Source organism: Ammospiza caudacuta, chromosome 2 (genome assembly GCF_027887145.1).
Source record: "Ammospiza caudacuta isolate bAmmCau1 chromosome 2, bAmmCau1.pri, whole genome shotgun sequence".
Taxonomy (NCBI): domain Eukaryota; kingdom Metazoa; phylum Chordata; class Aves; order Passeriformes; family Passerellidae; genus Ammospiza; species Ammospiza caudacuta.
In genome coordinates this window covers 75983272-75997484 of record NC_080594.1, presented here as the reverse complement: position 1 = coordinate 75997484, position 14213 = coordinate 75983272, and the positions used below count along the sequence as shown (strand labels likewise).

Sequence of the window (14213 nt, the reverse complement as noted above, 5' to 3'; positions counted from 1 at the left end):
CTGTGCTAACATCTGTAAAACAGACAATTACAATCAACCCAGTCTTCTTCCTACAGAGCAGGATGGGCAGTTTTAAAAAAGGGCTGACGGCAGTCATTGTGCAAGCAGAAGCACTAATATTCCATAATTTTATTTTTCCATAGTAAAGTATGTACAACTGTGCATACTCACCCCTACCCCATTCACACTGAGTGGACTGGATTGACATCTTTACAGTCTCATTTATATATTTGAATGATTCTGCACTTCAACGTGATAGACATATTTTCCAGAGGACAAAGTTTCCCCTGTGGTGTGATTTGTGGAGTGTATTTGGGCTGGAATGCTTTCAGGTTTCTAAAGCAAGCATTTGCAGATACAAACTAAATGCAAGGACTGCCCAAGAGCACAAACTGCACGAGCTGCAGTGGATGTTTACTGTTTTTTTGCAAAATCGGGTATAACAGCCCTTAAGCAATCTAGAAGATATTTAGCTGAATTTTACTTTCTGAGGCTCACTTAGATAAGGGGAAAAAGAGGTGAGAGAAATTGCAGGAGGAGGAGCTGATCTGTCTCAAGGTGGAGCTGTATCTTGTATCAAATGACATTGGCAGATTAAAGCTCTCTGGTGGGGAAGGGCTTAAAGGCTGAGTCAAAAGCCAAGAAGTCTCTTTATTTACGCCTACCTCCCAGCCCCTGGCAATCTGACTAATAACAAACTGAGCTAACAAGAAAGACTAGAAAGAACAGAGAGAACACAGGAGCAGCTTGCATCTAAAAATCTGACAAACCAAGTGATCAAGTCAAGCTCTGCTGAGCATCTTGTTTGTGTACTGCATCCAAATGCTTGCAAACAGTTAACTATATGCAGAAAAGTCAGCCTAGCTGTGAAGTATGCTGTGAATTTTAATTGAGGAAAAAGGACAACTGCTTACAGGATGGTCTGACGTGCACGGCTGCCTGGAAGATTTTTTCAATCGAATGCTTTGTACTTTGTCTTCTGAACAAGGATTTTAACTTTATGGAGCTGTAGCATTACCGGAGCTTGCAGCAAAGGGAAACTCAGAAGAAAGTGTGCGTTTTTCAGAGGGAAAAATTACATTGCATGGAAACAGCTGCTCCAACTGTGCATTACTGAGTGTACCGGGGGGTGTTGCTGCTGTACAGGTAAGAAAGATTCCGGTTAGCTAATTAGCTAAGCACATGAGAATTTCACTTCTCAGTAAAAGTTGCATTTATTTTTCTGCATAACTTTTATGTTAAATGATGGAAGTTTATACTGTATTTTAAACAGTTTGCAGGGACATTTATTCAAACTGATTACTGTGTAGAATATGTGCATTAAGGGAATGTTGTTCTTGAACCTCTTAAAGGAGAGGAATGGGTGTTTGGTTCTATTTCAAGCGCAAAAATGGTCTTAAATGCATCATCTGAGTGTAATTCCCTTAAGAATTTAATAAAAAATCCCAAAGGCTTTTAGAAATTACTAATTCTTAGCTTGGGGGTTTGAAAATCATCAACATAGTTTGTTTTTTTTTTAATATATAGCTAAATTAAGAAAATCAAACAAATAAACCCTCAAGCATAATGAAACAAGCTATTTCAATGTTTTAAAACCAAATCAATTATTACTTAGCAAGCATGAGATGCCTTTTGCTGTAAGGTGACTACTTCTGGAAGTATTCAACTTTGCCTCAGAAAAAACTGTGACATTTTTAGTCTTTTAGAATTCCTACAGAGTTTAGTTACAGTATGCAGTCAGCAGTGACTTACATGAAAGCAGATAAAAAAAACCTTAAGTTACCATGTGGAATTTGCTGAAAAACCTCACCACATGAAAAGTCTTTCAAATTACATTTTGTTGTATTGTGAATTCTTTCAGTTAAATGTTAGTCATCTGTTACAAGAGGGCAGTTTTTATTTTACAATAGTAGCCCACTGAGAACTTCATTACATGTTTCTGAGTGTTTAGGAAAAAAAATGGAGAAAGGAAAAAGAATAAAACTCTCCTATTAATTTTTATTGTGTGGGTATATATTTGTCTGTGAAAGAGTTCTGGCAGTGCTGCTTACAGAAGTATGACGATGATTAAAATGTGAATGTTTTCCAATTGGTTACAAATGTTGTTACTTTCATCTCTGAGAGGAAAGCTTTCATTTTAGTAACCTAATTTCTCAATATGCAATAGAATGCAACATGCCTTAAAGATTTCTTTCTTCGTTTAATTTTGCTCAAGGACCTTATAAGTGTTGTTTGAATTTGATGCGGATTGACACTGGAATTTCTAATGAGAAAAAGCGTACAGAAATAAAGTTGAATTAGTCATAGTATAGGTTTGAAGCCGGCATCTGTGTCAAGAGCTTGTATTTTTTACCTTGGGTCACTGGAAAGGATAGTGATGCATGTAAAGCAAGGATAAGTCTCTAGCATAATGTGATCCTGGAATTATTCTGCATATTTTAAAATAACATCTTGACATGGTGTGTCTTATCAAATACTTCTTGGGAAAACAGACTTAAAGACATATATATTAAACATGGGCAGCTGGAGTTCAAGGAGGGTTATATGAGGCAACAAAATTATATTGCAACTACTAAAACAAAGATAAAAGCTCATATTTTTAAGGACAATTTTTCTCACACTTTGAATTGTACTTACTACTTATAAACTCGTATTTCTACTCTCACTTATCAGAAGCTACTCATGGAGAAAAACAAAATTCACTGTGGACACACTTGCTGTTGTTCTTTTTGTGTGTGTATGTAATACTCATGCCACAGCATTTAAGTGCTTGCATGTGTAAAGCTTTGCAATCTGTTCTAAGGGAAGCCTTGAGAAATAGTGTTTCTAGTAACCAAGGTGCATGATATTCAAAATATGCATTCATGAGATGCCAAATCATATGACCACACTATAAAAATGTTCATGCATGTATTGAATTGATCCTTGTAAAGCGTTCTAATCTTTCAGAAACTGACACTGTTGGTTGTGTAGTGACATTCTGTACTTCATCTTTCCATAGCCTAGTTTGAAAGATTCTGACCTTTATTAGATGGATTACTTAAGGGTCTTGCTTAGTTCAGCACTCAAATAAATAGCACACCCCATAAACATTACTGGTTTTAAATAATCCATTGCATTTTAGGGGATTTTTTGGTTATTATTTACTTTTTTTGAAATGTGGAAATACTTAACTAAAGATTATAAACAGTGATTTCCCTCTATCTTATGTATCAAGAGTTACCATTGGTCTTGCTAATTAGGCAGCCTTGACAGAAAGAAACAGAGAATCTTCTAATAGCCTATAGGGCAACTTAATTCAAGCCAATAATAAATGACTGATTTAAACATCTAAATTTTACTTGCAACTCCATAGCTGTATTGTAATGATGCATTTATCAAGTGTTTCAAAGTCTAAGATCAGATGGAAAGGTGATAATTATATTACATAACATATAGCTGATAGTGGTGATAATTTTTAATTTGTAAAGCACAGTCAGGTCCTTAAACATTTCACTGTGGAAATTGATGATTATTATCATTGGGAGGAGTCTAATATTAATCTCAAAAAGTTTGCCCTTGCTTGCTCGTTTTTTCTGGCACACACTGCATTCTCAGTTCTCCTTTTTAATGTTGTGTACGCAAATTTTTTTGTATGTACATTACATGCAAACGCTACACTACTTTGTGCTGTGGCCCCACTTTCACCCACAGACTACAACAAATGCATTAAAATTTAAGCAAAGAGAGATGATTATTTTGTCCATGTCCTTTTCAGTTTGTGGGTACAAGGATTTCAGAGGAAATACCCTTTGATTTCCATACATAATGCAGAACTGTAGAGAGATTCCCTGTACCCTGCAAGAATGGGCTTTTGCTCGCAACACATTACTGATCCAAACCAAATCTTATTTCTCTTCAGCAGCTGGGTAACATTAAGCTAATCTTAGCAAGGTACTCTTAAAATTTGCAGTGCTATAGTGACAGAAAGCAATGGCTCAAAATATTATATTAGCTTTGATATAAGTTTCTTGGAACAGTAAACTATTACTGTTTTCCACTGGTAGTCTATACAGTATATGAATAAAACCAACACACTCCTGATTGCATCCTACTTTGGCTATCAGCATGAAAGTACTGAAGATTTCCCCTTATGACTCTGTTTATTCATTCAGTACATCAAACTAAATTTATATTCTCTAATTAGAAAATAATTCAATTGTTTTGCATGATATGATAGCCCTTGGAAGGAGAAGTAGCTCAGTGATGAAGATTAGGAATGTTTTTTTCTTTCATTTGTGCCAGGGAAAAGAAAAACAAAAAGAAAAAAAAAAAACCAAAAAAACAAAAAACAAAAAACAAAACAAAAAAAAAAAACAAAAAAAAAAAAAAAAAAAAAAACAACTCCAGCAAACAAAGCCACAAAACTCCCCCAAACAAACAACCCAAACCTTGTGAAATCATGACTCTATTACTTATTTCCTTTTTTTTTTTTTTTTTAATAGAATCTGCTGGACAAGATGAAGCTTTGGATTTTTGTTTTATGCTCAATTGTGGTTGCATCTGATCCTTTCCAGTCACAGCCTTCTTTTTCTTCAGTCAGAGGATCTTGTCAGAGTCTGTGTTCCTGTGAAGAAAAGGATGACACCATGATTATCAACTGTGACAAAAGAGACATCAAGATGATATCAGAAATAAATGTCCCACCATCACGGCCTTTCCATCTTAATCTGTTAAACAATGGTCTGAGTATGTTACATGTGAATGATTTTGCTGGCCTTGTTAATGCTATTTCTCTGCATCTTGGTTTTAACAATATAGCAGATATTGAGCCTGGGGCTTTCAATGGTCTCAGCCTACTTAAGCAACTTCATATCAATCACAATTCTTTGGAAACACTTAAAGAAGATACGTTTAATGGATTGGAAAATTTGGAGTTTCTTCAAGCAGACAACAATTTCATCACAGTGATTGAAGCAAGTGCCTTTAGCAAGCTCAACAGGCTTAAAGTGCTTATTTTGAATGATAATGCCATTGAGTATCTTCCTCCAAACATATTTCGTTTTGTGCCATTGACCCATTTAGATCTGCGTGGAAACCAGTTACAGACATTGCCCTATGTTGGCTTTTTGGAGCACATTGGAAGAATACTAGACCTTCAGTTGGAAGACAATAAATGGGCCTGTAACTGTGATTTGTTGCAGCTGAAGATATGGCTAGAAAACATGCCTCCTCAGTCCATAATAGGTGATGTTGTATGCAATAGCCCTTCAGTTATCAAAGGCAGCATATTAAGCCGGCTGAAAAAAGAATCTCTTTGTCCCACCCATCCTGTTAATGAACTTGAAGATCCTTCAGGGTCACTGCCCTTGGTTGTAACCACCTCTATCAATGATAATCATCTATCAACTAAGGTGATTCCTCTTCTGAAAGCTCCTACTAAAGAACCAAGTTTAGTGCTTCATACTTCCAAGCCTACTACATTTCCAGGAATCTCTTGTCCTGTCCCTTGTCACTGCACCAGCCATATGCTCTCAGGAGTTCTTATGCACTGTCAGGAGCGAAATATTGAAAGCTTGTCTGATTTAGGACCCCCTCCTCCAAATCCTAAAAAGCTTATCCTAGCTGGAAACATCATTCAGACGTTATTGAAATCAGATCTTGTGGACTATGCCAGCCTGGAAATGCTTCACCTGGGGAACAATCGCATTGAAATCCTTGAGGAAGGTTCCTTTATGAATCTGACCAGACTACAGAAACTATATCTCAATGGCAATCACCTTACAAAGCTAAGTCAAAATCTCTTCCTTGGCCTTCAGCACCTTGAGTACTTGTACCTTGAATATAATGCCATCAAAGAAGTTTTGCCAGGGACATTTAATGTAATGCCAAAACTGAAAGTTCTCTACCTAAATAACAATCTTCTGCAGGCTTTGCCCCCCCATATCTTTTCAGGTGTTCCCCTCACCAGACTAAATCTGAAAACAAACCAATTTGCTCATTTGCCTGTGAGCAATGTCTTGGATGAACTGGATATGCTGGTACAAATTGAACTTGAAGACAACCCTTGGGACTGTACATGTGATTCAGTTGGACTGCAAAAATGGATACAAAAATTGAGTAAGAATACCATGATGGGTGATATTTTTTGTAAATCTCCCGGGCACTTAGCAAAAAAAGAATTGAAATCCCTAAAGAGTGAAGTCTTGTGTCCAGGTTTAATAAACAGCCCTGCTCTACCGACCCGTGCCAGTTTTGTAGTTGTGACAACTTCTTCTCCTACTGCCAACACCGCAGACACCATCCTGCGGTCTCTTACAGATGCTGTCCCACTTTCTGTTCTAATATTAGGACTGCTCATTGTGTTTATAACTATTGTGTTTTGTGCAGCAGGAATAGTTGTTCTTGTTCTGCACCGGCGCAGGAGATGCAAAAAGAAGCAAGTGGATGAGCAAGTGAGGGACAGCAGCCCTGTTCACCTTCAGTACAGCATGTATGGGCACAAGACAACACACCACACCACGGAGCGCCCGGCTGCCACGCTCTATGAGCAAAGAATAGTTACCCCCATGGTTCAGGTGTACCACAGCCCATCCTTCAGTCCCAAGCACACCGAACAGCAGCAGGAGGAGGGAAGTGAGAAGGAAGCTAATGATTCCAAATACCTTCGCAGAAGTCTCCTGGAAAGAGAGAACAGTTCGCCACTTACAGGTCCAAATGTCAAATACAAGGCTACAGACCAATCTGCGGAATTTCTGTCTTTTCAGGATGCTAGCTGCTTGTATAGAAACATTCTTGAAAAAGAGAGAGAGCTGCAGCAACTAGGGATCACAGAATATCTAAGAAAAAATATTGTCCAGCTCCAGCCTGACATGGAAGTTCGTTATCCTGGAACACATGAAGAGTTGAAGCTGATGGAGACACTCATGTACTCCAGGCCAAGAAAGGTTTTTCTAGAACAAACTAAAAATGAGTATTTTGAGCTCAAGGCTAATTTACATGCTGAGCCTGACTATCTGGAAGTTCTGGAGCAGCAGACGTGAAGTGATAATACATGGGGCTGGGGCCGAGTTTCTGTGATTTTACTTTAAGGTGGAATCATTGTAAATAAAAGTGCCTTATAAAAACATGTCAACAGTCAGAACTTAAGCACAGCAGTAATCCTAGCAAAGAAAAACTCAGGGATCACTGTGGGAAGCCATGGGGTTGTGAGCAGACAATATGTCAAACCCCAAGTTAAGCAAGAATTTAGTATGATTGAACTGTGTGAGGAAGATTGCTTATTGCACTATTCCTCATAATTTTGAAAAGGTGTATATGCCACTCTCCATTCACTTCTCTGTTTCCCAACCTATGGAAAAAAAAGTTCATTTCCTTTACCCCTTCTTTTTTCCCTCCATTTAATTAGATTCCTTTAAAACAACAAAAAGACCAAAAAAAAAAAAAAGAAAGAAAATTCCAACACCTGTGTTTGTATTTATAACCTTAGAGTGTATATGTTAGGTTAGTACATGCACTGCATACATGACCACTGCCTACAACTACACCTTACATACCTTTATAATAAATATGAAAGGAGTTGAAAAGTTGTCATACTAAATGTCAGTTAAAAGGGAAAACAGATAAAATATTTTTGTGTATTCACCCAGAGCCTGCAAATATTTAAGTACTCTACACAGAACTTGATTTGAAATGTGTATCTGTATGTGGAAGGAAAAATATGCATCTATGTTTACCCAACATCTTCAACAATGAAAACTGCAAGCCTTTTTGCTACTTTCCCTATCTGATAGCTTTACCTAAGTTTGGACAATCTTTTCTTGAGCTGCTGCTATAAGATATTGTGCATCACTGGTGTTTCAACTCATAGTCCTGGGTAATTTGAAAAGCTACTGAGAATCAGCTGTAAATATGTTACTGTGTTTAATAAGTTTGGGTTTTTTTATAAATATATATATATATATATATATACATATGTATATAAATAACTTCTGTGCTGGCTTTAAATATTCTTGAAGGAAATGAGTTTGCTGTGGCTAGGAATTTCCAAGTGCATATACAGGTCCTTCTCCACCCTAACCAAAAGCAACACTCAGACAGAATAACTAGAACAATACACACATGAGGAAGAATAATAGTATTTAGCTATTTGTACAAAAATATATTTTCTGAAATTAGAAGAAAATAAAGTGTTGTGGGAAAAATAGGTTACAAACACATAGAACACTGCAGGTTTATTTTTGCAATGAATTCTCGCTAGATTTATATTTACTATTTATTCTGTATAATTTTGTATTTTTTTCTTTCCAACTCACAAGAAAAGAAAAAGCTTATTCCTGGCTAATTTTCAGGCTAATCAAGGAACTGCTCTCTATTAATGAAAAAGAAATAAAGAGTTTTTTAAATGTCTTTTTCTTAAAGGTCACTTTTTAAAGAAGGCAGCAATTTCTGCATGCACAAGTTTTAAACTACTTGGGAATTAAACACAATGATTCTCACTCTTGCCATGTGGACAGAAGCATCTTATCCTGAGTTCAGTAAGGTCATTCAATTTCTGTGCATGACTGATGTGGTGCCAAAACACAATTTCTGACCTGCATCTATCTTCCTCCAAGCAAATCTTTTGTAAACTGACTATGCATGGGGTTTGTTTTTTTTTTCTAATTCCTATTTGTAAAGTGAAAAATCAGCTTAATTACTACATGTATAGATATGTATGCTAAATTTAGCATTGAAATATTGATAAACTCAAAGTGAAAAGATATATATTCTTTAGTTCAAAATACTGTCCATGTCTTACCTATTTGTATATACAAATTAGAGTTCTTCGTATTCTTCTACATAAGTTTCTGACAGAAAAATTTCCTATATTATATATGAAAGTCAGATTCTCAGTTCTTTCAAATTTGCACAGACATAACAACTTTTATGGTGCTATACTAATTTCTGTAGGTTGAGGATCTGACCATCTTTTGTCTCTGTTAACAAATCAACTTCCTTATTAATATTTTTTGAGGTATTATTAATTTGTTATGGAAGTAAAACCTGGCTTTCAAAAATCAAAATTCCAGTTATTAGAGAAGTATTATTTCTTCTTTCTATATCTAAGAATAATTTAATCAGAAAACCTGTCTATTTTGGAAGATTATGAAGAGTAAATGTGGCAACAACATATTTTGTTTCATTTCTATCTTTAGTCCAGACTATGAAAGACAATATCAAATATTGCTTGTTTAGGTAGGGGTGAGAAAAAAGGGAAAATGTGCATACAATAACTTTGCATTAAATGAGCTTTGTGATGTTATTTTAGATATACTTGCATATTCAAGCACATGTAAACGTGTTTCATGAGCATAGAACCTATGGAAACCCATGCCTGGATCTGGAGGAGCATCTGGGGGACAGATGGGATGGCTTAGAGCACTAAAATGACACTAAGTGTCTCCATTTAAAGAATTTAGTTTCACACAGGGAAAAAAATCAAATAAATTTACTATATAGAATAATTAAATGCAGTTAAAAATTGAATTTATTTAATGGAAATAGCTTTGAATGCTGAATCAGACACATTAAATTGTTCTTTTTCAAATTCTCAGAGATCTCAAATTATTGTAAATGAAAAAGTCAGAATACAAATGTAAATAGTACTTGATAACAGAAGTTATTATTTCAGTGTCGTTGATTTCAGTAGTTATTTCAAAAAAAAAAAAAAGTGTGTAAAAATAACACCCTTCAATTGGCAAGATGAGGGGAAATGGTGATTCAAGCCCTCCGGCTTAGATTTAAGAGAAATAGCTTCAGACTAAAGACAATTGCCACATGCACAGATGTCACTTTGCTCAGCTGCTAACAGTTACTTGGCAGAATGTTGAGGACAACAGTGTGGCAAACATTCTTTTCCCTTGCAGTCTCAAAGCATCAGAAGGAAGAGTGAGCTAAATTGATGTCAAAGCAAGTCAGTTACACAGCTGTACGGGAGCCTCGCTCAGCAGGATTAAAGAGACCTTTACCATTTAGCCTTCCTTCAGAAGGGAGAGTCATGCCTTTGGCTTTGTAAGGACAACTGTGCTCTGTGGCAGTCTGTATAACACTGCAAGGGGTTTGGCAATATTAAGGAATCTCCAGGATGTGGCTCGCTGTCCACTTTCCTATCATCACGTTGCCTACTGGGCTGCCATGTAGTGAGCCTTTATAATGAGAAGGGAGGGGTCTGCCTTGCATTCAGATAGTGATTTTTCCAACTATGAGGAAAATGTACACTGCCATAACAAAAAAGGACAAAGGTTTGATATGATATGATCATTCTTCAGCTAAAGAAAATCATTGTCTGCTTATAAAAATAAAATCATGACATAAGAACGGCATCACATAAGAAAGAAGGATGTGACATCCATTCCTAGAAGTTTCTTGGAATATTCGAACAACTGGAAACGTGTTGTTAATGTTATTGACGTTTGCAGAAAGCTGGGAAAGATATTCATAAATTTTCTTGTTAAAACCCTATTGTCATATTTTTTTTTTTTTTTCAGTGACAGGCATAGTCAAGTGGTTTGATACATTTTTACTTAGCTAGAATAATGGAGGGTGGAAGGCAAAGCATGTTTGACAGCGTGCAACAAAGTGGATCCATTTTTTTCCTGTCAGGATGAGAGTTTAATTGAGTGCGAGAACAGTGCTTCGTCAAGCACACCGGTGTAAGTGGCAGCTATGATGTTGTTGCTAGGGTACCTCAAGGTAACCAACACTACCATTTTTCACCTCCCATTTGAACAGACCTGTTCCCTAAATAAACACATTAAAACAATTAATTACACTTTTTTGTTTTAAACTGAGCTTATATTTTCAGCTTCATAGAATACAATTGTCTTTCTCTTTCCTTCTTTTTCTTCCTGCTACAAGTAAATTTCCCACAAACTTTTAGCACTGGAACTTGATTGCATTGCCTGCAGTGATGCCTCTCCAAGCTTTTTAAAAGAAATAAAACCCAACCCAGCACTTAAAAAGCCTTATCCAACAAAGACTATAAGTGTACACATCAATTAGGACATTTGCCTATTCAGAAATGGCCTAATATTTTTGCATGTTCTTTTCCATTTGAATGACAGATCAACCTTTCTGTCATCTATTCCAGACTGAAAACTAGTTTGTACTTATTTTCAGGGATGTGTTGAACCTATCAGATTTGAATATAATCCTTTTCAACTTGCAGTCAATGTTTCTCTGATTGGAATCTGAGGATCAATTTTCAGCCCCTCTTTGTATGACAAAAATGTTCCCTGTATGACTCCAAATGGAAGATGTTTGCCATGTAACACTTAACTTACCTACAAAGAGATTACTAACTGTATAGTGTGTATAGTGTGCTAAACTGAATAAATAAGTTTGGCCAGGATGGGAAACCACAACACCTTAGAAGGATTCATTTCTTGTATGTTAATAAAAAATAATAGTTATCACAAATAAGACATTATTTCACAGGATAAAGTGATAGTGGCAAGAGGAAAAAATGGATACTGAGTCTCAAAGTCATCACCAGAAGGAATTCTGGATTAACATTCTGAGGATGTCAATGTCTACAGCAACACACTTTATTAGTCACACCAAAACAATCTGCAAGTTTCATGTAGATGTACTGAAATCATCCTGAGATTGAAGGCAAATCAAACACTTAATTCAAAAGATAAGAAACTTTCATAAGACTGGCACATTTGTCTTCTGTTGTACTCCCTAACAGAGAATATCTGCATTTCCATTAATGAATTTCACGCTCAGCCGTAGGCTGCCCTCTGGCATTACAATCTGTTGCAAGTGAAATCTACTCCTTGGAGAGTTTTTTCATTGTATACATTGTCTTCAGTGGTGAGTTCCTCTGGGACCTGATGATTGGTGCACCACTGGGGATCTGAGACAGGGAAGATAATCTTGTGTTATAAGTCAAGAACTGTCTTTCTTTTTCAATTTTCTGAAGTTTGTGATATTCTTTATGTTGTTTGAGGAGCCAAATCCTTCTGTTCCTTAAAACAGAAGTGAACTGTAGCCGGACTCAATATATTTTCCATAATGAAAAGATAAATCATGGTGGTTTTTTCCTGCACATCTCCTAACAGTCAGCCTTGGCTTTTTGACACAACAGAACAAATTCTAAAGAGCCACAGTCTAATGGAAAGCAGCTAACCTTGAGGAAGAACATAAAAGGCCAGATGCTGTTCATCTCTATGAAAGCAAAAATGCGATGAAGAATTTTTATTTTATTTATTCAGCTTCACCAAGATGCAAGAGTGCAAGTTCATGCACACAGTACATTTCATAAAACATTTACCAAAGTTTTATGTTCTAAGACATTAACTTCAAAACATTCACAGTATGCGAATATTGCTACTGGAAGGACTACTTCTATTTGATTTTTACTTACAGTTTATGAAATGGAATGCTGGAATACAGAAAAGAAGAAACAGTATGGTTTCATGTTTCTAGGAGAAATGTTATTTACTATAATTTCAGCTGTTTGTTTTTGTTAAAAAATTCATCCAGACTATTTCATTTTCAGATAATTTTTTTACAAGTCCAGGAGTTTTAAAATTCTTCTAGTTTTAATTATTTACCAAATAAACTACAGAAGTGTAATTACTTTTTCAAATAGAAAGATATCTGAAAATTTTATATATGAATAAATACTATAGCATGCCAGGATAAACTTTTTTTTTAAAAGAAACTATGACATTTATTTTGTCAACTCATTATTATTAATAATTCTATATAATTATTATAATAATTAATAATAATGCTAACATTATTAGAATGTTAGCATTGTTTTTAGTTTGAAATTAAGACAGCCCAGCATCTTTCCATTTTTCAAAATTCAAAGCCAACATAACACTTCCATAATGGCGTGTATTTGGGTTGAATGCATATTAAACAGTTCCATTCTTAGACATATTAACAAAAAATTACCAAACTTTCAAATATAATCTACTATTTTCCCTCACATTCCCAAATGAAATGGTGTAGTGTGCTGTTTAATAATAATAATTTTAAAGGTACATTTCCTGGGAAAGGAGACCAAACCAGACAAATTCTTTTGTATCTTTGTTATATATGCTTTTGGAGGGTAGAATACAACGGATTCCCATTCCTGCAGCACATCATGTTTACACAGTTCATATGGCACGCAAAAAAGAAGGATTTGATCTAACTAATAGTCTATGCAAGCATGCTCTTTTGTAAGTTGAAAGCTGTCGCCATTGCAATTTTAAGATCTTGTGTGTCAAATATCCTTTAGATATACTTGTTAGATCAAATCCCATAGATATTGTTTGAGGAGACACCATAGATATCAATGAAACTTGATACATACATACATACATATCTATGAAACTTGATACAAGAAGTTTCAAGCTTGATACAAACAAGATATCAGGCTGAGAATTCTGGGAAAGTTTATTGGAATCCAGACACCCTGGAATTTTGGGTACTTGGAGGGCAGTGAAAAACATCCATCAGTTGTTACAGAGGAAAATTTCTTGAGCAACAGTTCAAGACTTGGATTGCTATTCTCATCTTGCTCATCTTGAGGTGCTCAGTGTTCCACAATGTTGTATCACATTACTTAAGGGATGAACATAAAACATCACTAAATCTGTTGTTAATGTAGCATTTAGATGCTATTTTAAACAAAAGGTAAATATTTCCATCAAATAATAATGACATGAAGATTAATTTTTGGAGATTTTAATTGCCTCGTGTTACACAAATGTCTTTAAGTAATACATCACTTCAGGAGAGATGGGGGGCAGGTGGCATTCCTGATCACTCACACATCCGGATTTCCTGAAGGGAAATGCTGTGCAGAGGATAGCTATTTTCATGGTGCCATACATGAGAATATGAGGGCTGAATCATATTTTATAAATTCTAAAGTAATTGTTACAGGCTCTAAGGACTAAAATGCCATCTGAAGTTGGACTTCTTGCAGTCTCAGCTTCCATGATAATTTTTATTCATAAAAATGACTGCAGAATATACAGAAGCTTTATTATTCCCCACATAAAAGTATTTATGTAAAGAAAAAGATTCCCCTCTGAATTTTTGATTAATGCCCTGATCCAAGGGCCATTAAAGCCAAGGAATTATGTTTTTCAGATACAGAGTAATGCAGAAGCATCTTAGAAGTCAATGGTTTTGTCTGCACAGATACATATAGAAAAAAGTACTTACAAAAGTATTGGGGTGTTGTT

At 35.6% G+C, this 14213-nt stretch overlaps 1 protein-coding gene across 1 annotated transcript; it reads left to right on the top strand.

Moving 5' to 3' along the window:
* The first annotated feature begins 942 nt into the window (after positions 1-942).
* Positions 943-7022, top strand: SLITRK6 (SLIT and NTRK like family member 6). The gene is made up of 2 exons (XM_058800198.1): positions 943-1146; positions 4485-7022. The coding sequence occupies exon 2, from the start codon at positions 4500-4502 to the stop codon at positions 7020-7022; it is 2523 nt and encodes an 840-aa protein (XP_058656181.1). The 5' UTR covers positions 943-1146; positions 4485-4499.
* Positions 7023-14213: the final 7191 nt, after the last annotated feature.